Here is a 24,913-nt window from a genome sequence, read left to right on the forward strand (position 1 = left end):
AACTATAAAGGCAGAAATCATTTTCAAAACTGATTTTAAAGCAATTATTAATAATTAAAGAATTACTTTTTGTTTATGGCAATTGGGAAATCCTGATTGAGTCTGTGGTCCTCATCATGGCGGATATTTTGGATTTTGCACTATTTACTTTTACTAAATTTAAAAATAAAAATTGTTTCCCATTGAAAAAAAGAGGGGGGAATTCCAAAGGTTAAAAGGGGTCATTGATCCCTCTCTTGAATAGATACATCCATAACGGTAAATTGAACAACTTTGTTGATAACATACATATAAATAAATGTAAACGAATTTTTCACAGTGTTGGGACTAAATAATTTTATTCAAAAATTTTGTTGCATTTTACACATCATCACACTAGCCACAGGCTAACTACATATCTCACTTGCCATGTAAGCTTCACTTTGTTTGCAGCTTGTCAATATCCTGAATATAATCGGTACCCAATTTGACTACGGCTGCTCCTGTTGCTATACCAGCTACTGTGGCCAACAATGCATTATCCTTGGGCAGGGCAGATTTGATGAGAGCCCAACCCAAAACTGAGCCCATGCTGAACAGTGTACCTCCGAGTAAGGCGTAGGCTCCACGTTTCTTTTGCTCCACATTCTTTAAATGAGGACGTCCATAAATATAAAAGGCTGTGCCGACCACAGCAGAGATGAGAAAAACATTTGTTAGATCCTTTTTGGGTATAATTTTGGGCACTATCTGAGGATTCATCACATTCACGGATAAAGCTCCATAGCTGACCAGACCGTGCAACGGTATATAATAGTTGAAAATATTCTCCTTTGTGAACGGTTTAAGGCCGACTTTATCGCAAATGCTGCAATTTGTTGCTGTGGCCATATTTTATGTGTTTTATGCGAAAAATGCAATATTCCGGATTGGTGTCTTCTTTGTTATGTAAAAAAATCTAAAACAGTGCTGCCAAACTGTTTTGCAAAATGAAAGCCGGCTGTAATTACCGCTGTTGTCTCATATGTTCCGGTTAATTTGTCGTGTTTTTGTTTGTCATAACGGAACAACTTATTATTGTATATAAACTAACTATATGACAAATGTTTCTATGCCCATGTACATTATTATAAGTATTTAGTTGTTATTTATGCTACTAAGACCAAAAACATTTTGAATGTGCAAGAATTCGGTATCCAATGAATGAAATAAATTGTACAAGTACAACATCAGTTCACTTTTGCCATTGATTGTCTAGTTTTTCAATATTTATTTTTAAAAAATTGAAAATTTAAACTTTTAGCTGCAAAAGAACTTAATCTAACTGTTTTTGGCTGAAAGTATAGCTGCCAATTTTCATATCAGTGCAGCCAAATATTTTCAATCAAATTGAACAATTTAACAAAATAAGATATTATTTTATTTCTAGGTGGTATTAAATCAACTCGATCGCAGAAATAATATTGTAATCTTTAAATAATATTCATTTCAATTATGAGAATAATTGCCTGAATCGGCTAAATGAGCATCAACGACTGAGAGCCGGCAATGGAGCAGTGATAACCGGGTGGCAATACCGTTCATACAGAACAGTGAGAGCGAAAGAGCGAGCGTGTGTGAGGTGAGAGAGCGAATGTTAGTTTTTGGCTGGAAATTCTAGAGATTTGCAATTTCACCAAAAGAAAAGTTAAATTGGTCAAAAAAAGCACAGAAAATAAAATTATTAAATGCATTTCTGCACATACACAAAAGCAGAAGATTGAAGATTGCACAATCAGGTGACAAAAAGGGAAGGATCAGGATTTGCGGGGAGCGAGGGCTGTTGAGAAAACGTCATGTTGACGCACAAAACTTGTCAGGCAAGGAAAAAAATGCAGGTAAAGTCAATTCCCTTTCGCACCTTCGCTATGCGGTGCGATTCGATTCCTAATCTCTCTGTGCTCCACACATAGGTTTCCTTTGTGATTCGGGATTCGGAAGAAAAGCAACATCGAAATGGTGTGAATGCCCTCCAATTGGATGCCAATAATGGGAAATTATATTCAGCCGGGCGAGATGCCATTATTCGTGTTTGGAACACACGCTCCGAGAATCAGGAAAAGTATATACAATCCATGGAGCACCACAATGACTGGGTCAATGATATTGTCCTTTGCTGCAATGGCAGAAATCGTAAGAAACAATTGACTAATTTAATTTTTAAGCTTATTTCACCTGCTCTTATAATCCATTTCCATTTAGTGATAAGCGCCAGCTGTGATACCACAGTAAAAGTGTGGAATGCCCATAAAGGTTTCTGCATGTCCACACTGCGCACTCATCGTGATTATGTCCAGGCCCTGGCCTATGCCAAAGACCGGGAACAAGTGGCAAGTGCTGGGCTGGATAAGGCCATATTTTTGTGGGATGTTAATACGCTAACTGCATTAACTGCCAGCAATAATACGGTGACCACATCTAGTCTAACTGGATCTAAAGACTCCATATATAGCCTGGCCATGAATCCATCCGGTACGGTCATTGTTAGTGGTTCGACAGAGAATATATTAAGAATATGGGATCCACGGACATGTATGCGCAGCATGAAACTGAGAGGACACACAGAGAATGTACGCTGTTTGGTTGTTTCGCCCGATGGCCATCAAGTAGTCAGTGGCAGCTCGGATGGCACCATCAAGGTATGGAATTTGGGCCAACAGCGTTGCATACAAACCATCCATGTGCATAAGGAGGGCGTTTGGTCACTGCTAATGAGTGAGAATTTCCAATACATAATATCTGGGAGTAGAGATCGAAATATTATAGTGACAGAAATGCGTAATCCCAGCAATAAAATGCTCGTATGCGAAGAGAAGGCTCCCGTTTTGAGCCTGGGCTATAATATCGACAAAACTGGAGTGTGGGCCACCACTTGGAATTCGGATATTCGTTGCTGGAAATTGCCCATGTACGATAGAGCCAGCCTAACATCAAGCGGTGGCATGGATGCCCAGTGGTCGATGGCCAATGGTACAGAATTGGCATGTATTAAGGGAGGCGCTGCCATCAAGGAGTGCACGGTGCTTAATGATAAGCGTTATATTGTCACCAAGGATTCGCAAGATCAAGTGTCCGTCTATGATGTCCTTAGAGTGGTGAAAAAAGAAGATCTCGGTAACGTAGACTACGAGGAGGAAGTCAAGAAACGACAGAAACAAGTTTATATACCAAATTGGTTTACTGTAGATCTAAAAACTGGCGTAAGTTAAATTGGCTATTCTTGAAAAATGATTGTAACTATTGATTTGCTTTCATTTAGATGCCCACCATTGTCCTGGGTCAGGAGGAGGTTGATTGCTTTGCCGCCTGGGTATCTATAGAAGCCGGTCTGCCAGAATGTGTCGATCCCACCACAGAAATTAAGGTATTTAAAGAGTTTCGTGTTAAACAACTTAAATTACCATTTCTTTCGTTTTAGATCAATTATGGCAAATTGTTATTAGATGCCTTACTCGAGTATTGGACACCACCACATAGCATTCCACCCAATGAATTGGAACCAGATATGCATGGCAATGGTTATTTTCAAGTGCCCAAACATACACCAGTGATTTTTAGGTATGTTTGGTTCGTCTAAAATAAGCAATCTAAAATTAATTGAATTTTTTTGTTGTTTTTAAATTTCCAGCGAAGTGGGAGGCCGAACTGTATGTCGACTTTTAGTACGCGATGCTGCTGGTGATAGCGAAAGTACTTTGCTCCATGAAACAGCCCCACAATGGGTTACGGACGTGGTGATTGAAAAGAATATACCGAAATTTTTGAAAATACCCTTCTTCCTGCAACCACATCCACAAATGACCAAACCGGAACGAACCAAAAAGGTTAGTCCAAGAAGCAGAAATCCAAATGGAAACTAAAGGTTTTATTTACTCCCATAGGATCGACTGGTGGCCAATGAGTTTATCCAGTGCCGTAAGGTGTGCGAGCATGTATTAGAAAAAGTTCTTAATGCCGAGACAACGCCAAGTGGTGGTGGTGGCGGTGGTGCCAGTGGTGGAGGAAATGTCCAAAATTCCCTGCAGAATAGCCAAAGTGATGCCAATTCAGAGGGTTCTCAACTGCCAGCCGAAGAACGTATTGAACTGTGGTGCAACGATGTGGTAGGTTTTGAAAGTTTTCCAAAAAAACTATATATAAAGTTTAATAATTTTTTGTAACATTTATTTTTAGGTTGTAGATCCTAATATGGATTTGCGTACAGTTCGACATTTTATATGGAAACAATCGACTGATTTAACATTTCAATACAAAACCAAACAAAACTTTAATTACGATGGTAAATAATTTTTTGTCGGGGCAGAGAAGAAATTTTGGCCTATTCCTCCTCATTGGTCTCATGTGATTTACTTGCTTCCCCCTCACACACATACAACACACACACACAGACATTCACAACCTATACACTTGGCACCACTTTAAACGGATACTATCAATGTTAAAAATCTGTTAGTTTAAGCAAAATCAGCAATATCTATACCGTTATTCTTAATATTCTTTTGTTCGTACTGCAAATAATTTGTTCAATGTTTTTCTTTTTTTTTTGTGTGTATGTTTTGATAACTTTTCATTTTTACAACTTTTATTTTTCACTTAAATTAAATGCACACATTTCTCTTTAACCCATAATTCGCTTACTTTGCTTTCTTTCTCTCTCTCTCTAGCTATCTATATTATCTGTCAGACTTATCAGAGATTAGGCTTGCATTTTACAAAACATATAATTAATAGATACACACACACATATACAGATGATATATATATGTGTATACATATAACTATAACAAATCAACTGCAGACATACCATTATAATAACTTTCATTTTACTCCTTTGGGGTTTATCAATCTTTCTTTTTCTGTTTGTTTGCATCTCTAGGCATAAACACAGTTCTCGTTTACTTAGATTCATATTGCATTAAATTTACAAATATATATATATATATCCTAATTATAAGTAAATCTGTTAAAACGAAAAACAAAAGAAAAAAACACAATGCAATTGTAGAAAGCCAATTTGTACATAAGAGAAAAATCCTAATGATAAAAAAAAAATACATAAAAAACGAAAAGAAAACAAATAAATCAAAATTATAACACTGTGCAACATGTTTCATTTTGGATTTAGCATCATCATGAGGTGGAGATATATTCATTAATTTTCAGTTTTATCCAATGACATTCAAAATTTTTAATAAAAAAATATATATATGTATATCAAGTCTTGCCTTTTAAGAGTAATTTTGTAAAATATAATTTTAATATTGGATTTTGTATAGGTCTAAATATATGTATATATTTTAAAGTCTTTTTTTTAGAACATGAAACGAAAAATAATTGTTGCAAAATTCTAATTCATCAAGGGCAATTTCCATTGGGTAAAAAATGGAAAATGTTGCATAGCGTAATATAAAAATAAAATGCAACTTATTTAATTGTTTTGGAATTCAAGCTTGGCTTTTCATTCCTTACACTTAAATTTACAAATATGTATATATATTTATATTATAGAACCAGGAAAACTAATAACTAAACCAAAAAACCTTTGTCGTCTTCGTCTACGTCTAGTTTTTGTACCGATTTATCTTCTAATGCCCATAATGTGTGTACGTCGACTTCCAGCCTGTCTGGAGTACGCCTCAATGGCCATAATAATGCTTAACATTTGTTCCTTCAGGGTAGCAGGTATGGGATAATTTTGTATAGTTTCCCTTGGATCGTCACTGGTGCGGACTAGCCAACGTACAATCAACCACAAGCAATTCTCCTTTAACTTTCTTAGGGGGAATTGGATTATCACTTGGCTGCGTACATCACACAATTGATCAGGGTACTGAGGATTCTTGGGCACACGAATGCGCACAGGATTAAAGAGACGCTTGGATCGCACATGCATTCGTTCGCCACTATAGTAATCCCGAAAGAACCAACTGTGTGTACTGAATGTATTCACGCGTACCTCCTCATTTGGCTTTAAAGTCAAGTACATATTCTCCGTATCCCTATCACATTTCCAGTAAAGATCTATTAAGAAGCAACAAGTGTTAGAATAGAATTTGATTAAAGGAATAACGAATAAGTAATATACCTATTGTCCGATTTGTTTGATTTACAAACAGCACGTAAACCTCCACCAAATCAGCTGGCGGCTGCTGTTGAGCTTGGCCCCAATTGTTGTTATTGTTATTGTGATTATGGCGATCATTGTTGTTGCGAGCAATCTGCAGGGACATGTCGAGCAGAGTGCTTAGCCGATCTGCAATGGCCAGGATATCCAGAATTTTGCTTTTTTGTTTGACTCCTTACCACCAACGCAATATTTGTGTGTTGCCGTTTGTTCGTGTTGTTTTTGTTTTTGTTTTTTTTTTTAGCTTCCAAAAAAGTATGTATGCCTTGCCTATCGGAAAAGTGAACCATCACCAGATAGCAGTTCCTAGAGAAGAACCAATTCCACCCACAACAGTTATTCATACTAAGTAAAGATCTACCTATTGGGATTAAACAATCTAAAGTTAATTTTAATAATTGTACTTAAAACAAGTTTATAAAAAGTTAAGCGCAACAAATTATTCTGCTCTTCTCCTGTGACTCGCATCACTGATACTGTTACTCTGTTACTTGGGCACTAATCGATAACCAATAGCAAACAGCTGTTCGGTTGTTGACTGTTTTGCTAAATAAAAACAAATAGCAAAAATGGCTTTTTGTATTGCGGTAATAGGAAAAGATGTAAGTAATATAATTTTTGCATTGCCCTCTCTAATATTTCTTTGTTTTTTGTTTTGTAGAATGCTCCCCTTTATCTGGCCACCTCTGATATGGAGCAGGAGCTTCAACTGCAGTACCATGTCCACGCCGCCTTAGATGTCGTTGAAGAAAAGTGTTTACTTGGCAAAGGAGCACCAGAATCAAAAGAACTCTATTTGGGTCTTCTCTACTCTACAGAAAATCATAAAATGTATGCCAGCTATATGATTTATTGATTGAATTTAATTTAACTTTCTATTGTAATTTCAGTTATGGCTTTGTGACCAATTCCCGAGTGAAATTTATTGTGGTCATTGATTCAACCAATGTGGCATTGAGAGAGAACGAAGTTAGGGCTGTATGTAACATATATCTGATATCTGTCGACCCTTATTAATTTCTGTATATATTTTATAGATCTTTCGTAATCTACAAGTGCTTTATACAGATGCTGTTTGTAATCCTTTCTATATACCTGGAGAATCATTAACATCCAAGTGAGTTTTGTAAAAGAATGATATATTGTCACTTATATGTATTTTCAAATTTATTTTATCTCCTTTTTTATAGGAAATTTGATCGTTCAGTACAAAAATTAATGAATGGCAATGCTTAGCTTATAATGTACCTATAATAAAAGATATATGTAAATCTAAAATTAAACACTATTTTCTTTGAGTTTTTATTGTTATTTTTGAGATTTATTAAAAGGGCTTAGAGCTGGAAGTTATTTATTTTACTTCCTTCTGGATTAAAAACTTATATAACTCCTATTACTATATAGAGAACTCATAGTACCGGCTTCTTTTGTTTTTGTGGAAAAAAACTTTTGTTTATCTCAAAAATCTCTTCAAAATTATGCCAGTCAGGTATAATTATGACTGTCTAAAGTTAAACCCCTTGGCAAAAACTTAATAGTTTGCTAAGCAAAAATACATATATAAAATGTTAATTTAAACTGTCAAAAATCTAAAACTGGCTATTCTTGCTAATATTGTTGTACTATTAAGCTAACGATGTGTTATGCCACTCCGTTTGTCAATAAAAATAAAATTCCATAATAAATTTGAATATGCGCAATATTTGATAGAGTTAATAAAAATCGAAAGTTTGAGTCATAAAAAAAGATAGAGATGTTCTTTCGAAAGTCCATTTCTAAAACGCATCATTTTTTCCAATGACCCAAATAAATGCGAATCAAATTTGATCCACATAATTGTCAATTGAAATCAAAATCAAAAAGCATCTTAATGACTTGACTTGTAACTTCTCTCTGGGCAGGACCTACGATAATTGTGAATCGTAAATTAGAATTGAAAGAATGTATCTTAGATATGACCTCTCTGTCTGACAAGGAACAGAGATTAAGGAGACATTTGATATGACCTTTCTCAGAGAAACTAATCCTTAGTTCTAAGGACCTACGATATTTGTAAATCGTAAGCTATAATATAAAAAATGAATCCTAAATATGACTTCTCTCTGAGCAGGAATTAAGACTAGTTCTACGGAAAGTTCTAATCGAAAGAATAAGCCTTAGATATGACCTCTTTCTGACAAGGAATAGAGATTAAGGATATCATAAATTATAATCGAAAGAATGACCTTTATATATGACCTCTCTCTGACAAGGAACAGAGATTAAGGAGATCTAAAAACCTACGATATTTGTCCATCGTAAATTATAATCTAAAGAATGTATCTGAGATATGACTTTTCCCTGGGCAGGAAAATGAATAAGTTATAAGGACAAGCGAAAGAATAAACCTTAAAAGTAATATTTCTCTCTGAGCAGGAATCGAGACTAGTTCTATGGACGTACTTTATGTGTATATCGTAAGTTATAATCGAAAGAATAAACCTACGATATGAGCTCTCTCTAAGCACGAATAAGGATTAGTTCTAAGGACCTACGATTAACAATTGCATAGCCTTGCCTTTTGATTTACTGCCAATGCTAGAATATTTTTACACATGTTATTATTAAATTTATTGAATTATCAAATAGTTGTAAGTAATGTCAAGGTCAAATGGTGTCTGCATGCTCCCTGAAATATATTTAAAATACATGCTAACAACAAATATGACAACCGGTTCTGGTAAACATCAAATGACTACCAAAAAAAAAAAATAAGATAAGAAAAAAAATAACAGACAAATGAAACAAAAATATGTATGCAAATTTCTGTTGTATACGTATATTGATAAAAAAAAAACTACTACTATAATTAATTAAAGCCTTTAGCTTTACGTATGTTTTTTGAAGAATAATACCTACATATGCATATGTTTAAAACTAGACAGAGTTATCTCTCTCTCTCTCTTTCTCTCTCTATCTCTAGAGACATGAGACAAGTTGGGGGATGGCTTCCGCTTGGTTTGGTCTTTGATTTTTGTTCATTTTCAAATATACAGCGTGAATTTTTCAACTATAATGAGATCGTATGAGATAAATTATCATTCGTGTGCATAGTTAATGAGGAAAAAAAAAACCACAGAAATCAAATTCAAAACGAAAAACTATATAAAATGATCCAAGTTGACGGTTTAAAGCATCAGTAAGTCTTCGATAGTCTTCTAGCACACTTCAATATGAAAATCATTGTAAGTAATCATCAAAAAAGGATAATAGTCCTGGAAATATACTTATATATATTGTTTTGAATCCAATAGATTGCTCTGTCTTGCCTTTTGGCTTTGGCCTATGCCAACGAGAATGCCAACGTCCTTCGCAATGATGCCGAAGTTAATGTCGATAGTTTCAAATATGCATGGGAATTGGATAACAGCGCCAAGGTTGCCCAGGAGGGAGTTCAAAATGGTGAGGAATGGAAGGTAAACGGTCAACATAGCTGGACTTCTCCCGAAGGTGAGGCCGTCTCTATCCAATATCTTGCTGATGCCAATGGTTACCAAGTGCTTGCCGCCAACCCACCATTGCCCACACCACCACCAGTCCCAGAGGCAATCCAAAGAGCTTTGGCATATATCGCTGCCCATCCACCACAACCTGAGCATTAAATTCGAGTCAAAAATGTTACCAAATAGTTCAAAATAAAATCCGAGAAAATAAATGCATTGAATTTGTTAAATTCTGTTCCTCTTTTTTGATTTCTTCTTCATTTAACCCAGGTCAAGATTATAAAATAAATATTCATTTATATAATTAGCAAAAAAAAAAAACAAAACAAAAACAAGTTTCCAATGAAAATCAACAATTCAAGGTGAAATTTCTGTTGAATTTCTTTCAAAGACAAACCAAACAAATGCCCCAGGCTAGGCTAGTTCAATTTTTTGGATAACAACTAACCCAAGCTGATTTTTTTCAATATTACTAACTCACAGACATGGGTTATCTAATAGAGTAACTAAAAACGATGAACTTTCTTCTATACAAAACAAAATGACTTAACAAATAGACAAAAGATCTCTTTTTTAATTACTAATACTTTTTTGTCTTCATTGAACTTTTTTAACAGCAATCCAGGGAAGGTGCCTGGCGTGTTTGGGATATAGCCTCTCAAATGGTATAATAGTAGTTAATCTTCCAAATATAATAATTTGAGTGAAGTTGGGTTATTCTGATAAATTTTATATCCAACAAAATGCCCAAAATCCAAATGTTTTCCATAATGTGTTAAAATGAAAGTTCATCTTTAAATAGCATGCACCCATAGGGTGAAATGGTATATTAATGTCGCCAAATGTATAACAGGCAAAAGGAATACGACCCCATAGTGTATATATATTCTTGATCAGTATCAATATCCGAGTAAGTAAGTAAGTAACGTGCATCAAGTGACGCAAATGTTTTGATATTATAAATTTAAGGATATCCGAAAAGTACATCGATTTTTTTTACTTTATTTTAACCTACTACTATCTGAGAGTAAGTGATAGAAAGGGTTTTGAGAAAATCGCATTCTGTCGCATGTTTCTGGAAACGAAAGGGCCCCATTTCCGGCCGTTTCTGAGAACCCAAGCGCGTTTAAACGCGTTTTCCCGAAAATAGTTTTTTTTTACGGGTTTGGTAACGTTTCTTACACTAAATTTAGTACGATTTTAATATTGGGAAAACATACCGCTATGTGTAAAAAGTACAGAAAAAATTTTTTTTTACAAATTAACCTCGGGAATTTGCCTTGGCCATTCTAATTCCAAATATAACAAATGTCTTCTTTTTCATTTGAGATATCGCGTTTTCCCAAAAAGCTGCCAAAACTTTACGTCCTCTATTTTGGCTGTCTAGTCTTCAATGGTTTTCCAGGTCGCGGGTGGAAGTTTCCTATTGATTGAATAAAATATTCACAAAAAGTACGAAAATGTACCTTTCAAATAATTTTGACAATTCATTAATTACATTCTGTGCAATTAAATCCCAAAAAACATCTTCATTTTCGGACTCACAGGGTGTGAGACATAGGAGCACTCTAGCGCCGCCACCGGCCAACAGCCAACTCCGCGAATATGGTAAACTTAAAAAAAGTTGAAAAACTGATAACTTTGCTATTTTCTGTCCGTTTGCTTGCAGTAGTTAAAAAAGGCTTGGATTATTATTCTAAATTATTAGAATTTGATGTCTTTAGCTATTATAGTTTCTGAGAAAATCAGTTTTGGTTAAATCGCGGGTGCAGAAGTGCAAATTCAGATTAAAGCAAATATTTTGAGGTTTGAAAAAAAAACCCTTGCATTCCTTTCTAATTGCAAGCCATTTGTCGAAATTTTCTACAGATTAAGCAGTAAAGAGTTAAAGATCAATAAACACAAGTCAGAAGAAGTATTTAAAAATCCATAGAATGCAAGGCTGATTACTTTATGTTGTTGAAATTATTGCCAAGAATATAAAAAAACATTTTATTATCAATTATATTTAAACATTTGGCAGACTCTTTAGCTCTTTAGCTCTCTAATATATCTTTAGTTAGATAGGCTTGGTTAAGTTACTTAGAGTAACTTAATAGTCTTTCAAAGGTCAATAATAGATGATCTATATTTACTACATATAAGATATTGCTACTCACTTGTTGGCCATTTAGTAGGTCTTCTTTCTTTCTCACTCTTTGTCTGTCTCTGTCATCATTTGACTCTATTGTATTTACTACTCGTGCTGTGTTCCCATCTGCCAAGATTTTTAGCTGATGATGATCTTTACGATCATAATTTATATTTTTCGAATGCAAAACATCTTACGATAACAGATAGCCTTTGACAGCAACAGGCAGCGGGAACCCATTGAGATTGAAATTGAGATGAGAAGCGAAACTAGAGCCCCATCATCATCATCATTATCATCATCATCATGATTATCCATCCATATGCCACTGCAATTATAATTGACAAGGTAAGAAAAATAAAAGTGAATGCCATGGCAGAAGGCTAAGCCCACAAAAATGTCAAACTGTGACTTTCGGTAACACTTATTTCGGTGGGGAGGGAGGGAGGTAGGTAGAGGGAGGCCCCCATCAAAATAATCGCCATGGAAACTTAAAAAAAAAACCAATTGACAGGCTAATTTTACTTGCTTCCACATTGACCAGAACAAAGATATATTTTGTTTGTTTTCCACTTTTCCATTTCAGTTTCAGTTTTTGTTTTTTGACACTTTTTTCAACTAATAAATTCATTAGGTCTATAAACAAATGGTCAATATGTCAAAGTGACGCTAAAATTTTTCATAATTCATAAACAACAGCAAACCAAATTGTTTAAAACAAATAAAAAAACACAACAACAACAAAAAAAAACCCCATATAAATCAATTTAGCTAAAATGAGAAATTAATAATATTGCTGATTAAAATTTTTAATGGGAATGGAAATGGAAATGGGAATAAAAAGAAACATGGCAATAGCAAAAGACAATAATTTTCGAATCGTTTATAAAAATGTTGAGCATTTTTTTCCCCCATTTTTCTGGGGGCGTTTTATATTTTTTTTTTTTTCTCTTTTTTTTGTGTGTGTGGGCGTTAAATGTGGCGAGGCAGCCTCAAGCATTAATTCTCACCCAATTAATTTACAAAATGTTTTTTTTTTTTGAATATTGTTTTTCTCTCTTTTGATGTGGTTATTAAATTGATTGAATTGTTGTCATAATTTGTTCAGTTTGTTAAATTTTGATTGATTTTAATGATGGGTCTTAGAGTGTTAGTAGGGGCGAAAATGTAAAAGTGCGCCACTTAAAAGTACACTGAGAGAAATATCAATTAAGTAATTAAATTTAAGACTATTTTTAGAAAATTTAAAGTAAGTAAAATTAAACCATGACATTATAGGGAACTTCAGTAATATGAAAACTGCCAAAAATCTAATATTTTTCTAGGTTTTTTAAAAAAACTAAAAACTTTCTCAAATAAATAGATAAATATGTAAATGAGTAATATTAATCAGTTTCGATCGTAACACATAGGATATACCGTCTCTGATCTTCTCTCTTTGAAGTTTAATTGATTCGAATTACTTTAATTGTAGCATTGACAATTTTTTACTGCTTCATTTAGTTGCAATTTCCAACTAGTTTTAAATTTGGAGATATGGTATGGACCTTGCAATTCTGGAGTTCTGAATCAAAGTCTGCCAACTAAAAAACTTGCTGATTCTTGATATAGCTTCACAGATGACCTGTAAACCTTTCTATTGCCCTCAGGGCCGCAGAGAGAAAATCAGGGCCCGGGGGTAACGTAATGTTCGGGCCCCCTACTTCCCTTTAAATAAATCCGCTATTTTCGACTGTGATGTATCGAGGGCCCTTCTGAAAACTGCGGGACCGGGAAAAAACCCACCCGTCGCCCCCACCCTCTCGGTGGCCCTGATTGCCCTTATGTTCTTTTAAAGATTGACTTTGATCCGACTTAATCGTAAGGTTTGAATGATCTTCTTTTCCCTTCTTTTTTAGCTTTTTTTAGCTCTTTTTTGTAGAGTGCTATCTTAACTTCCTATTACCTCTTATCTGAAAAAAATTAATTTCAATATATTTATATATGTTCGCCGATATTTTGATAGATAATAACAAATATGGATATTGCGTATCGGTGCCTCAATTTTAATATTACATTTCTTACCATTTTTCTATTCAAAATGGATTTTATTAAATTTTATTTCAGTTTTTTTTGCTAACAATTTTTATATGTAGTGACAAATCATATTTTTTCATCGTTTTACTTTAAATTGATCTTATTTACTTTTATTTTAGATATATATTTATTTACCTAAATCCGCAATTGCTTTTATAAATGATGATGATAATGAAGATGATAAATGATGATGAGATAGTGATGATGGTAAATGATTATGCCCATAAAGTGCCTTCACTTTAATAAATCGTTAGGATATATTCAACAAAAATGCGTTTTTTTAACTTCCCATTCAAATGTAGTACAAAAACCTTAAAAAGTAATTCCATCTCTGTTATGTAGATGTTATAAACTATATAAATAGTTTTCAAAACATATACTTATACATATCTTCTCACGTTTCCCCTTCCATCTTTCTAATTGTAAGTGTGTATGACAATATCATTTACAAATTTCGTGCAGTGTAGTATAAAAATACTTTTTGTATATCTTCACATTAAGCTTAGCAAACCACTAGAAAATTTTGTATTACTCTTGCGGCCAGGGCCAAAGGCCTCTGATAAACAGTTGAATAGATGAAATTCCAAAGGGGATTCTAAGGGGCTGAAAAACCTATATTACATACATATGAAATCAATCATTAGATTTGTAGCCCTTTTTATAACCATCTTAATATTCAATAATGTCTTAAAACTTAATATATTAACGTTAATGAAGTGATAATATATACTAAAGACATAAAATGGTGACTAATTTTGCTACTATAAAGGCACTAGCTATTGGGTTTGAAAGGGCTTTTAAAAGTTTTGAATACTAAAGTTTACTTAAAGTGGAGAACCAAATGGTTTACTCTTTATTAGAACTGAAGAACTGAAGGATATAGCTTTGGGAAGATCAAAAATCTTTGGTTGACTTGTACTTTCATTAAGTTCATAACATATAGATCTTAAAACCTTATGAAATTTTTTAAATTTACCTCAAAAACTTTGTTTTTTTAGATCCTTTTGAAGGAAATACCCATATACGCCTGTGGATCAGCTCGATGATGGTCACAGTAAATACGTTCACATGAATGGTTTTCCATAGTTTTTACAGTATTTTTCGTTTTGTACAAAATTTTCTTTTTTAAATGCTTTTCACATGTGTGTGTGTGTGTGTAAGTGTATGTGGGTGGATGGCTTTTGTTTGTTTTGCTTGAGTTTTATTTTCGAAATGGTTGGTGAAAACCATAAATTAGCTTGTTACTTTTGGAATGCAGCCCTCTTCTGCCACCACCAATCCCCCCCTTTCTCCCACTGGACTAGGGGAAGAAAAAATGTTCATATTGGATGGAAATCAAATCAGGAACCAAGAAAATTTTATTTAGTTTAGTCGTTGACGGTGATCTTGCTGGTGAAGAACGGAACGGAACCACTGAAATAAAATGGATAACATTGTGAGTTTTAATTAAAAAAAAAAAAACTGATACCAATCGGACTAATGGCTAATTGTGTGTAAATTTAGGATGAAGATCTGACCCCCGAGCAGATTGCTGTGCTCCAGAAGGCCTTCAACAGTTTTGATCACCAAAAAACTGGCAGCATTCCCACCGAAATGGTTGCTGATATCCTCCGTTTGATGGGTCAGCCCTTCGATAAGAAAATCTTGGAGGAACTTATCGATGAGGTCGATGAGGACAGTAAGTAATCTAACTAACTAAGGCCAGTCCGATGGGAAAAAATGTCTAAATTGTTTGTGTTTTGAATAGAATCTGGTCGTTTGGAATTCGAGGAGTTTGTTCAATTGGCTGCCAAATTCATTGTTGAGGAGGATGATGAAGCCATGCAAAAGGAATTGCGTGAAGCTTTCCGTTTGTACGATAAACAGGGCAATGGTTATATTCCCACCTCGTGTCTGCGTGAAATTCTTCGTGAATTGGATGATCAATTGACCAATGAGGAATTGGATATCATGATTGAGGAAATCGATTCTGATGGTTCCGGTACCGTGGACTTTGATGGTAGGCATACAATATAGATATATAGATACATATAGTTGGCCAAGAGCCAAAATGATGATCACATTTCTTAGTGTTGGGGACTATTTTTAAAATTCAAAACCATTTTATTTCATTTCAGAATTCATGGAGATGATGACTGGCGAATAAACTTAACTCTGAACTATGTAACAAATAAATGAGGCTTAAAACTAATTAAAATGAAAACTTAACATATTTTGTTCCATGAGCAATAAATTGGTTGTCTTTCTACTTCCCCCCTCCCCACTCACTCACCCCCGCCGACAATTGTGCGCCGTGTGATTAGTAATATATCTATAAAGCTATAAATATAAACAGGAACTGTAGAGAAAAACCCAAGAGCCCAAACATTTCTCTACAAACAATGTTCTCTGAGTCAGCTTACACAATTTTCAATGATCATCTCAGTGTCAGATATTTTGTAATTTAAAATCCGTAAGCATTAATTATCCAACTTGGTGGGCAACTAGGGGGGGAGGGAGTGGGGCAGAGATTCAATTGGAGATAGTTAAGTAGAAACACCCACCACTTTAATAAAAAAAAAAAAAAAAATTAAATTCATTTATGTGTAAATTTTGTTTTTGGTAACTTATGTTAGAGTCTGGCCAACGAGGCGTATGTGGATGCATTTTGTTTGCTGCTTTGTTGCCATTACTCATCCGACGAGTGGTCAGAATTGTCTCAGTTGCCACTTGAATGGCATTCTGTGGCACAGCTGGGCTTAGCCAAGTAAAAATTCTCTGTTAAATTGTTTGACAACCTGCTAAAAAGTCTTTGTAAATGTCAATTGGTACATTCTCCTTTGTTTTGCAGTGTGTTTATGTGTGTGTGTGAGTGTGTATATATGTGTGTGTGTATTTTATATTTAGGTATAATACTCTTTCAAAAGTAATGAGGTCTGTTGATTTCTTGATTGATTTCTAACTATTAAAACACATTAAAATTTTCAACTTCACCTATAAAAGATGGGCATGGAGTATGGGCATGGAGTATTACTCCTTAAAGTATGCTATAAACAGTCTAGGCATTTATTTATAAAGAAATTTTGAATTTTTACAAAAACAGTCATAACATTCAGCATAAATTGAGTAGAGACATTTTTTTGAGTAACATGTTGTAACTTATAACATATACGAAAAGTTAGAAATTTGTGAAATATTAATACCTTTCTACTCTTTAGCATACTTTAGGGAGCAAAGTTACCCCCACTTCAATATAAAGAAAAAAGATTTCCTGGCATTAACTATAGTTTGATAGATAAAATAATGAAATTTTCACCTCGCATTGATAAGACTAAAAGGTAATTTTAATTAGGATTAGGAAATTTGATTACGAATTGGACAGGGTTCTATCATACCGCTAAAAAAAGCGTTAATTTTTGAGTCGTTTTCATACTTTTAAGCTGTCTTACTATTTGTTTAAGACCATTAATTAACACTAATAAATATAAGTTGAAAAAGAAATGACCCACCGATTATTTGTTTGTTTATTTTAAGCTTAACTGACTTGTATTCCCTCCAAAGTTTGAAAATGTGAAAAATTTTAAAAATAAATGCGAAATAGAACAAAATTATTATTTGTTTATGCCAGGAAATCGACTATTTCACCTAAGGCAGATATTTCTACAAAATTTTTAAATAAATTTACATGTTCTTATTTCCTTACCAAATAAATTAATCCCCTTAACTTGCTTTTTGCATTTCCAAATCGGTTTGAAAATAAAATTAGCTAGTTGCAGATGTTTTAGAACTAATAAAGCAAATAGAAATTCTATATAAATTATTAAAATATTTGATATCGTTTTTTTAAAGTTTTAATAGTTGTAGATTTTAAGTACATTTGTACATTAAATTTTTAAAGAATTGAAAAAACATTCTAATACAAACTCCTTTTCAAGAAAAACTTTTACGATTTCTGTAACTAACTAGAAATCCTTTAGAATTTCGTTCTATAGATATATCAAAGAGAGGATCATAAAAAGTTCATTTGGTTTTTCCATTGGTGGATACTACACTTAGAAATGGAAAATGAGGAAAATTTCTCTGAGCACCTTAAACAAAAATTTTTACCAAGAAACTGGTCAAATGTCAATATCCAAGGACGATTTTTCTCCCAAAATTACCAATTTCCCCGATTAAAGTTATTAGCTAGAACGTCACTAACTAACAACTTATACTAACTATACCAGAAATTGTTTTAGACATGGTTAAACTTTAGACCTTGTTTAAATTTTTACAAGTTAAGCTAAAAATTTGCAATTTGATAAGCAAATTAAGAAGAATTGGTGCCGTATTAATTACAAAAATTTTATATATATTTTTTTTATTTTTTATCTCTGATGATTTCATAGCTTTAAATTTAGTATTTAAGAACGTAATGCCTAATTTCAATTTTAAACAGAAAATTGTTTTGTTTTTTTTTTATAACTTTAAGCGTATTAAAAACTTTGCTATAGCCTTGGATTCAATGGTCATTATTATTTTTTGAATCATTTAAACTTGGCATATATTTTTCCTTCTTCTTCTTCTTCTTCTTGGTGGTGGTGTGGAAAATGAAAAGCAACTGCCCTTTTAGTTACCCATCCGAATGGAGTAACTTGTTTAGCCCAACGGCTATTCGAATGTCGATATTAGGTAAGTAAGATTTATGCCAATTGCCAAATTGTTATTGTGAATTGGGTGTGGGCCAATAGAAAAAGGTCAAAAAGAGATTTCACCTACATACACACACATATATCCGCTTCACATTTGTCTTTATGTGTTCATTTGATGTGTTAATTCTAATACATTAAAAATTCTTTCCCAAAGTTGCAATTGCAACTGTTTTGCTAATGTTAACGATGATGCTGATGATGCGCTCAAGCGTTGAGAGTTTCGATTGGATTTCAATTTACGAGCACAACATCTCATGAGATGGCGATGATGATGATGATGACGATGGGAGGCCAGGCCAGTATAGGGAGAGCCTGTTTAACATGGCTTATTGAGTAAACCAAAGCCATGAAACAATACCAACAATTGTCTATTGGCATGGAGTGTTGTTGTCTCCCTTTTGGCTTGCAATTGTAATGAACCCAGCTGCTGCTGCTGCTGTTGTTGCTGCTGTTGCCGCCGACGATGCCGCTGCAGCTACACACGATTGCAATAAAATGCCATAAAGTATCAAAATCTCAGCAATAACCTCTGCTGACGCTGCTTCGCTCATTGCAGCAGAGTTCCATTCCATTCGATTGCAGTTTGCATTTGGGTATAAAAGCTGGAGAACTTTGCCAAACAATGCCACACAACATCCGCGACAATAAGTGAAAGAAGATTCGAATAGGAACGAAAATATATCTAAAAAAAAGGATTCACATGGATTTTTAAATTTTGACATTCAAGTGTTTGCAGTTTACAAGGATCATCAAGTGATTTTGGGATATTAGTTGGATTATCATTGGAATTATGGCAGAGATTACCTATAAAGTGGTAAGTCAAAAACAAAGGGTGTACAACAAAGTGGATATATTTATGGATATAGTTTATGTTTACAACAAAAAGAGAAGACAACTAAAGTGTTAATTGAAGAATCCTTTCTGATTCTGATACTGTGGCTAAAAATTAGTTTTACATTGTTCAAATTTTGATTTGATCATTAAAGTGATCTTCTATATTAATGATTAAACAAAAATGATTAAAGTTTATAACCAAAATATGTGATAAATCTAGGCAAAGGTCTATGATTTTAAATTCTTTGCTTTGATTTAAAAACTCATTAGTTCTTTTTTTTTAAATATTTTTTTTTTTGTTTCTTTGTTTTAAAAGTTTTCAATTTCTTGACGAATTTCTTGAACTTAGGTTTCACCTTAGATAATTTAAACTTTTGTTAAAAGATTTTTCGGACCTTAAAGTTCTTTTTTTTGTTTTTTTGTTTTTTTTTTTGTTAACTTAGTAACAAGTTGCAAAGATTAAAGGAGTAGGAAACATAATTGTCTTAAAATTTTAACAAACAAAATTTTCAATAATTTATGATGTAAAATCAAGTTTACCACACCACCACACAATCAATCATGGATTCTAATATTTCCCGAACAAAAAATTTCAATTTTCGGCTTAAAAAATGTAGTAAATTTCGAAGGTGCCATTTTGTTAGCTTGACGATTTATTAAAATTGCTTAAACACTTTGAAAGTAACCAAATTAGGCCCAAAGATAGTCAAACAAAGTAAAAAATGAGAAAAAGTAAAATATTAAAATTTCGGGGTTGACCTGACTGCCTAGATTCCATTCCGAGTCTGTCGATTATCAGAATTATTCTGTCTGTTGAGTCTTGATATTAATGTTTTGAATTTGTTACGCTGACTCGATTTTGGCATAATTAAATTCTAACAAAAGCTAATTAAGAATATTTTGATTTTAGTGTTAAAATTTGAAAGTTTTTAAACTATCTTTGAATATCCAGGCATATTCTTGTTTTGAGTCGTTTTCAAACTGACAGCTGTTTCACACCGTTTTTTAACTTTTCGAGTAAAATGTCAATCGCTTTAAAATTCGGTACCTTGTAAATTACATCATAACCATAACGATGTAGGACATATGTATAGTTTCGATAACGATAAGAAATCCGCTAAAATTATCTAGCTTTTTAATAGAAGTGAGCTCACCTTTAGCTCCATATACAAAAAAATGCCACATTTTGCTCCAAAATGCTAAAATGTTGAATGCTACTGTTATGAGAAAAGGACTTTAGTTCAAAACATTTTAGTTGTGTCTACTGATAGTTCATTATACCTTAAGGATAAATTTGTATTTGTGTGTCAATAATTTCAAAAATAACAGAGGCTAAATTTGTAAATAATTTTAAAACTCTCATAGTTACTAACCGAAAGCAATTTTGAATATAAATTTAAAATCGAATTAATTGGTCGTTTATTGCCAACCATAAAACAAACGTTTGAAAGCTGCCTAAAAGATTAGAAACCGAGTAATTTGGCTTCGAATGGAAAGTGAGAAAACGTCGATTTCGAGAAAATCATTTGGAATCGGAAATGAGTACAGGCCCGATTAAGTCGTTTTTCAATTTGTTTGGTTTTGAATATACTTAGGTCCTTTGGATAAATATCCCCAATAATAATAATAATAATATGACCCATCTTGGTTAACCAAACATTCAATTGAAATAATGTTGTAAAATAAATGAGGATAAACTCGATTTAAGCTCAACCAAAAAATTGTTATTATTGTGATTGGAATACAGTTTGAAAAATGGTATAAAAATTTATAAAATATCCGTTACTTCGCTTTAGACATTTTTGCATTAAAATGACAAAAAAATTACATCTAAAGTTATCCATATATAATTCTTTACAAAATCAACTAAGAATCTTCCCACAGTTATAACTATACAGTATATAATTTATTTTTCTATTTCATCATTATACTTATTTAACATATCTTAATTGCAATCGTAATTTCCGCAAACAAAAAAAAAAAAAAATACAAAACAACAGCTGAAAAAAATCCCGCGAATAAATTAAGAATCCATTTGAAATAAAACTTGAAGCAACAACAATCATAAAGAAATATTAATAATGAAAAATCATCTCAGATCAACAACTTTGGCACGCAAAGTTGCCCAAGAAGAATCTCGTCGTGAACGCCTCCGCCTCAAAAGAAGTCCATGAAGATGATATTGGAGTGGATGGCAATTGGCAGACCATTTGAAATTACATCAATTAGTTGGGTGGCTTTTTCATTTTGTTTCGAATAGCCATTTTTCATGTTTTGTTTTGCGAAATAAATTTTCCAAGAGTCAAAAGTCGATATTTACAGTCACGATCTAGACGAGTTTTTTTTTAGAGTCTCTCAGCCATTTTTAGTCTCAGTCTCAGTCTCAGACTCTTTTTGGTTTAAATTTGCGGCACATGTGTTGAGATGACGATGATGTAGTTACTAAATTTTAGTGAATGTTTTAGTTAAATGTCACAAAAAATTTCATTGAACTAAAGTTGCCAATAAATTTCTAGCAATGGATATCTATGGGTAATAGATTTAAACTTCAACTTGACACTCGGTAGCAATCGGTGGGTTGAGTTAATATCCAACTACTGACTTCTAAGGCTTTATCCATTTACTTAACCTTCCTCAAAAACAAACGCCTCGATTGTTCATTCACACGAATGCAAGTGGCATCTTCTGCTGTCGAATGAGAAGTCACAGTCTATAAATATCAGAGTTCGCTAAAGGCTTCAACCAAAGATGATGATGATGATGATGACGTTGATTGTCTTAATGGGCTACTAACAATGAGAAAACGTGAGCCTATTGTAAAGATAGACATAAAGATTTTACTACGTCTGTACATAGATCTTTGGTTGCAGATGATGAGTAAGTAATTCATTCATAAAAACACAAAAAAGGAATGGACTTGGGTCATGGCATCGCGCAAAAGAAGAAAAAAAAAGATAGAGTCTCCGATCATTTGCGACTTTTAGGCTTTATCTATCTACGTCATCGATGTTTATATCAATAAATAGTTCATTAGCATAAACTTAAACTTAAACTTGTTCAGGCGATAACATCATATTAAGTTCTCTTTCTGGTTTTCGAATATAATTTAATTAAGAAAACAAATTTTGAACATCATTGAAATTATGATAAGTTTGAAGGAGACGAAATGAAATAAATTTTGATGTAGGTCCATTTAGAATTTCAGTTAAATTCCATTGAAATTTCGAATGTTTTATCCACACTTGATCTAACTAATTTGGCTTGACTAAGTCGCACCTTGCCCTTTCATCCAAATAGGTTACACTTACATGTTCGTGAATCGCGATAAGAATTGGCAAATTATAGTGAACTTTTTATGTAAATAAATTTGTAATGTCACCTTAAGTAATCCTCTTCTTCTTCTTCTCGTTTTCCAATCTAGTCTCTGCTGATGACGCTGATGCTATTGCTTTGGGGTACAGATGCAGCTAAATTGGATAATAGACAGTATCTACCACCGCCAGCAAGTGCTGCTAGTGCGGGTGGAAGCCCTGGTGCGGGGCTCCAGGGACCGGGAGGCGGTGGGAATAATGGTTTAGGTGGAATCAACAATGGCTTGGGTGGTTTCCCTGGCGCTGGTGGGCCAGGTAGGCCAATTGGACCAGCTCCACCGCGTGGAGGGCCCTCGGGACCGGCCCCAGCCCCAGCTCAGTCTGGCCCGGTTATTCCCATTTTGTCGTTTGTGAATGAAAACGATGGTGACGGCAATTATCGCTTCAGCTATGAGACGGGCAATGGCATCAAAGCCCAGGAAGAGGGCACCATTAAGAATAAGGGATCAGAGAGTGAAATTCCTTCGGTAATGGGTTCATATTCGTATACAAATCCTGAGGGAGAGCTGGTCGAGATTTCGTATACGGCTGATGAAAATGGTTTCGTCCCTTCTGGAGCTGCCTTGCCAACTCCCCCGCCCATTCCAGATGAAATCGCCAAGTCATTAGCTGCCCAAGGTATTCAAATATTGCCTGGTGGCGGTTATAGTGGAGGTCCTGGCTCTGGAGGTAAGTGGAATTATAGCTGTACCATCAATTTGAATTTGTTTTTACCAAACTTTTCTCGTCTAGGGGGTTCTGGATATGGAGGTGGCGCTGGATCAGGTTTCGGAGGCGGCGGCGGCCGTGGAGGAGCTCCAGGTGGCGGCGCTGGTTATGGAGGTGGAGCAGGCGGTGGACCAGGCCGTGGGGGAGCACCTGGAGGCGGCGCTGGCTATGGGGGTGGAGGAGCTGGTGGACCCGGTCGTGGAGGAGCCCCAGGAGGCGGCGGTGGCTACGGAGGTGGTGGTGGATCAGGTTTCGGAGGAGGTTCCGGCCAAGGAGGCGCACCGGGCGGCGGGTATGGAGGTGGACCAGGTGGTGCACCAGGCCGTGGAGGAGCGCCAGGAGCAGGTGGAGCAGGCGGTGGACCTGGACGTGGAGGAGCACCAGGTGGCGGCGGTGGCTTCGGAGGTGGTGGTGGATCAGGTTTCGGAGGAGGCTCAGGTCATGGAGGAGCTCCAGGAGGCGGAGCTGGTTATGGAGGTGGAGCAGGCGGTGGACCGGGCCGTGGAGGAGCGCCAGGAGGAGGTGGAGCAGGTGGCGGACCCGGTCGTGGAGGAGCCCCAGGAGGCGGCGGTGGCTTCGGAGGTGGTGGTGGATCAGGCGGCGGCGCTGGTTATGGAGGTGGAGCCGGCGGTGGACCGGGCCGTGGAGGAGCGCCAGGAGGGGGAGGAGCAGGCGGTGGACCCGGTCGTGGAGGAGCCCCAGGAGGCGGCGGTGGCTTCGGAGGTGGTGGTGGATCAGGCGGCGGCGCTGGTTATGGAGGTGGAGCAGGCGGTGGACCGGGCCGTGGAGGAGCGCCAGGAGGAGGAGGAGCAGGCGGTGGACCCGGCCGTGGAGGAGCACCAGGGGGCGGCGGTGGCTTCGGAGGTGGTGGTGGATCAGGTTTCGGAGGAGGCTCCGGCCAAGGAGGCGCACCGGGCGGCGGCTATGGTGGTGGACCCGGCCGTGGAGGAGCGCCTGGAGGCGGCGCCGGTTATGGTGGTGGAACAGGTGGTGGACCCGGCCGTGGAGGTGCCCCGGGGGGCGGCTCTGGTTTTGGTGGTGGCGCGGGATCAGGATTCGGAGGAGGTGCTGGCCGCGGTGGAGGTCCGGGAGGCGGCGGTACTGGCTCTCAATACATTCCCCCACCGCCGGGTGGTCCCCAAGGTCGTGGCAATGGCGAGTTTAATCCCGAGACTGGCTACAGCTATTAATCGGTCTCACATAAGTCCGCTCAATTCAACCTCAATGCAACACATTCTGCCACAAATAATCGTAACTCGTAACTTTAATTATTTATGTCAGCTTCGTTTTCTCAATACCCAAGGCTCAAAGTCCTATCACTCAATGCATTTCATAATCGATGACAAAACTGTGTGCATCCTGCAAAATAAATTATCGAAAATCTACAGAATTAAACAGTTTTAATCTTTTTTATTATTCAAACTTCTTTCGTCACTTTTATTATATATACATAGGTAACAATATATACATTATATTATATTTTGTTTTATTGTTAATTT

General features: G+C 35.5%; 7 protein-coding genes across 8 annotated transcripts; 5 read left to right on the forward strand and 2 right to left on the reverse strand.

Annotated features, from left to right (window-relative positions):
* Window positions 1-309: 309 nt before the first annotated feature.
* Window positions 310-1,066, reverse strand: LOC6640662. The gene has a single exon (XM_002062951.4). The coding sequence runs from the start codon at window positions 868-870 to the stop codon at window positions 418-420; it is 453 nt and encodes a 150-aa protein (XP_002062987.1). The 5' UTR covers window positions 871-1,066; the 3' UTR covers window positions 310-417.
* A 493-nt stretch (window positions 1,067-1,559) lies between these two features.
* Window positions 1,560-5,117, forward strand: LOC6640661 (WD repeat-containing protein 48 homolog). Its single transcript, XM_002062950.4, has 8 exons — window positions 1,560-1,856; window positions 1,932-2,151; window positions 2,221-3,218; window positions 3,278-3,382; window positions 3,437-3,576; window positions 3,647-3,842; window positions 3,900-4,121; window positions 4,192-5,117. The coding sequence occupies exons 1-8, from the start codon at window positions 1,815-1,817 to the stop codon at window positions 4,303-4,305; spliced, it is 2,037 nt and encodes a 678-aa protein (XP_002062986.2). The 5' UTR covers window positions 1,560-1,814; the 3' UTR covers window positions 4,306-5,117.
* A 314-nt stretch (window positions 5,118-5,431) lies between these two features.
* On the reverse strand, window positions 5,432-6,419 carry LOC6640477 (protein Vhl). Its single transcript, XM_002062949.4, has 2 exons — window positions 6,104-6,419; window positions 5,432-6,039 (listed from the first exon to the last, which is right to left on the reverse strand). The coding sequence occupies exons 1-2, from the start codon at window positions 6,246-6,248 to the stop codon at window positions 5,597-5,599; spliced, it is 588 nt and encodes a 195-aa protein (XP_002062985.1). The 5' UTR covers window positions 6,249-6,419; the 3' UTR covers window positions 5,432-5,596.
* A 222-nt stretch (window positions 6,420-6,641) lies between these two features.
* Window positions 6,642-7,440, forward strand: LOC6640597 (trafficking protein particle complex subunit 2-like protein). The gene is made up of 5 exons (XM_002062948.4): window positions 6,642-6,744; window positions 6,804-6,973; window positions 7,033-7,120; window positions 7,180-7,259; window positions 7,333-7,440. Exons 1-5 carry the CDS (start codon window positions 6,712-6,714, stop codon window positions 7,376-7,378), a joined length of 417 nt encoding a protein of 138 aa, XP_002062984.1. The 5' UTR covers window positions 6,642-6,711; the 3' UTR covers window positions 7,379-7,440.
* A 1,914-nt stretch (window positions 7,441-9,354) lies between these two features.
* Window positions 9,355-9,822, forward strand: LOC6640375 (cuticular protein 47Eg). The gene is made up of 2 exons (XM_002062947.3): window positions 9,355-9,366; window positions 9,436-9,822. The coding sequence occupies exons 1-2, from the start codon at window positions 9,355-9,357 to the stop codon at window positions 9,781-9,783; spliced, it is 360 nt and encodes a 119-aa protein (XP_002062983.1). The 3' UTR covers window positions 9,784-9,822.
* Window positions 9,823-15,185: 5,363 nt separating this feature from the next.
* On the forward strand, window positions 15,186-16,064 carry LOC6640374 (troponin C). Its single transcript, XM_002062946.4, has 4 exons — window positions 15,186-15,266; window positions 15,335-15,509; window positions 15,579-15,830; window positions 15,949-16,064. Exons 1-4 carry the CDS (start codon window positions 15,255-15,257, stop codon window positions 15,975-15,977), a joined length of 468 nt encoding a protein of 155 aa, XP_002062982.1. The 5' UTR covers window positions 15,186-15,254; the 3' UTR covers window positions 15,978-16,064.
* A 3,064-nt stretch (window positions 16,065-19,128) lies between these two features.
* LOC6640404 (glycine-rich cell wall structural protein) lies at window positions 19,129-24,674 on the forward strand. 2 transcript variants are annotated; one of them, XM_023182055.2, is made up of 4 exons: window positions 19,132-19,315; window positions 22,757-23,375; window positions 23,439-23,882; window positions 24,165-24,674. In XM_023182055.2, exons 1-4 carry the CDS (start codon window positions 19,292-19,294, stop codon window positions 24,602-24,604), a joined length of 1,527 nt encoding a protein of 508 aa, XP_023037823.1. In that variant the 5' UTR covers window positions 19,132-19,291; the 3' UTR covers window positions 24,605-24,674. The 2 variants fall into 2 exon arrangements, with proteins under 2 accessions (XP_002062981.1, XP_023037823.1); XM_002062945.4 differs by having other exon boundaries at window positions 19,129-19,315; window positions 23,439-24,674.
* Window positions 24,675-24,913: the final 239 nt, after the last annotated feature.

Source organism: Drosophila willistoni (assembly GCF_018902025.1).
Source record: "Drosophila willistoni isolate 14030-0811.24 chromosome 2L unlocalized genomic scaffold, UCI_dwil_1.1 Seg196, whole genome shotgun sequence".
Taxonomy (NCBI): domain Eukaryota; kingdom Metazoa; phylum Arthropoda; class Insecta; order Diptera; family Drosophilidae; genus Drosophila; species Drosophila willistoni.

Excerpts from the sequence above, each read along its gene's own strand:
- LOC6640662 (XM_002062951.4), bottom strand. The coding sequence starts at position 870 with ATGGCCACAGCAACAAATTGCAGCATTTGCGATAAAGTCGGCCTTAAA.
- LOC6640661 (XM_002062950.4), top strand. The coding sequence starts at position 1,815 with ATGTTGACGCACAAAACTTGTCAGGCAAGGAAAAAAATGCAG. Across the intron at positions 3,577-3,646 it reads CATACACCAGTGATTTTTAG|CGAAGTGGGAGGCCGAACTG; the intron begins GTATGTTTGGTT and ends TTAAATTTCCAG. Across the intron at positions 3,843-3,899 it reads AACCGGAACGAACCAAAAAG|GATCGACTGGTGGCCAATGA; the intron begins GTTAGTCCAAGA and ends TTACTCCCATAG.
- LOC6640477 (XM_002062949.4), bottom strand. The coding sequence starts at position 6,248 with ATGTCCCTGCAGATTGCTCGCAACAACAATGATCGCCATAATCACAAT. Across the intron at positions 6,040-6,103 it reads TCAAACAAATCGGACAATAG|ATCTTTACTGGAAATGTGAT; the intron begins GTATATTACTTA and ends GCTTCTTAATAG.
- LOC6640597 (XM_002062948.4), top strand. The coding sequence starts at position 6,712 with ATGGCTTTTTGTATTGCGGTAATAGGAAAAGAT. Across the intron at positions 6,745-6,803 it reads TTGCGGTAATAGGAAAAGAT|AATGCTCCCCTTTATCTGGC; the intron begins GTAAGTAATATA and ends TTTGTTTTGTAG. Across the intron at positions 6,974-7,032 it reads TCTACAGAAAATCATAAAAT|TTATGGCTTTGTGACCAATT; the intron begins GTATGCCAGCTA and ends TTGTAATTTCAG.
- LOC6640374 (XM_002062946.4), top strand. Across the intron at positions 15,510-15,578 it reads CGATGAGGTCGATGAGGACA|AATCTGGTCGTTTGGAATTC; the intron begins GTAAGTAATCTA and ends TGTTTTGAATAG. Across the intron at positions 15,831-15,948 it reads CGGTACCGTGGACTTTGATG|AATTCATGGAGATGATGACT; the intron begins GTAGGCATACAA and ends ATTTCATTTCAG.
- LOC6640404 (XM_002062945.4), top strand. The coding sequence starts at position 19,292 with ATGGCAGAGATTACCTATAAAGTG. Across the intron at positions 19,316-22,756 it reads CAGAGATTACCTATAAAGTG|TCTCTGCTGATGACGCTGAT; the intron begins GTAAGTCAAAAA and ends TTTCCAATCTAG. Across the intron at positions 23,376-23,438 it reads TGGAGGTCCTGGCTCTGGAG|GGGGTTCTGGATATGGAGGT; the intron begins GTAAGTGGAATT and ends TTTCTCGTCTAG.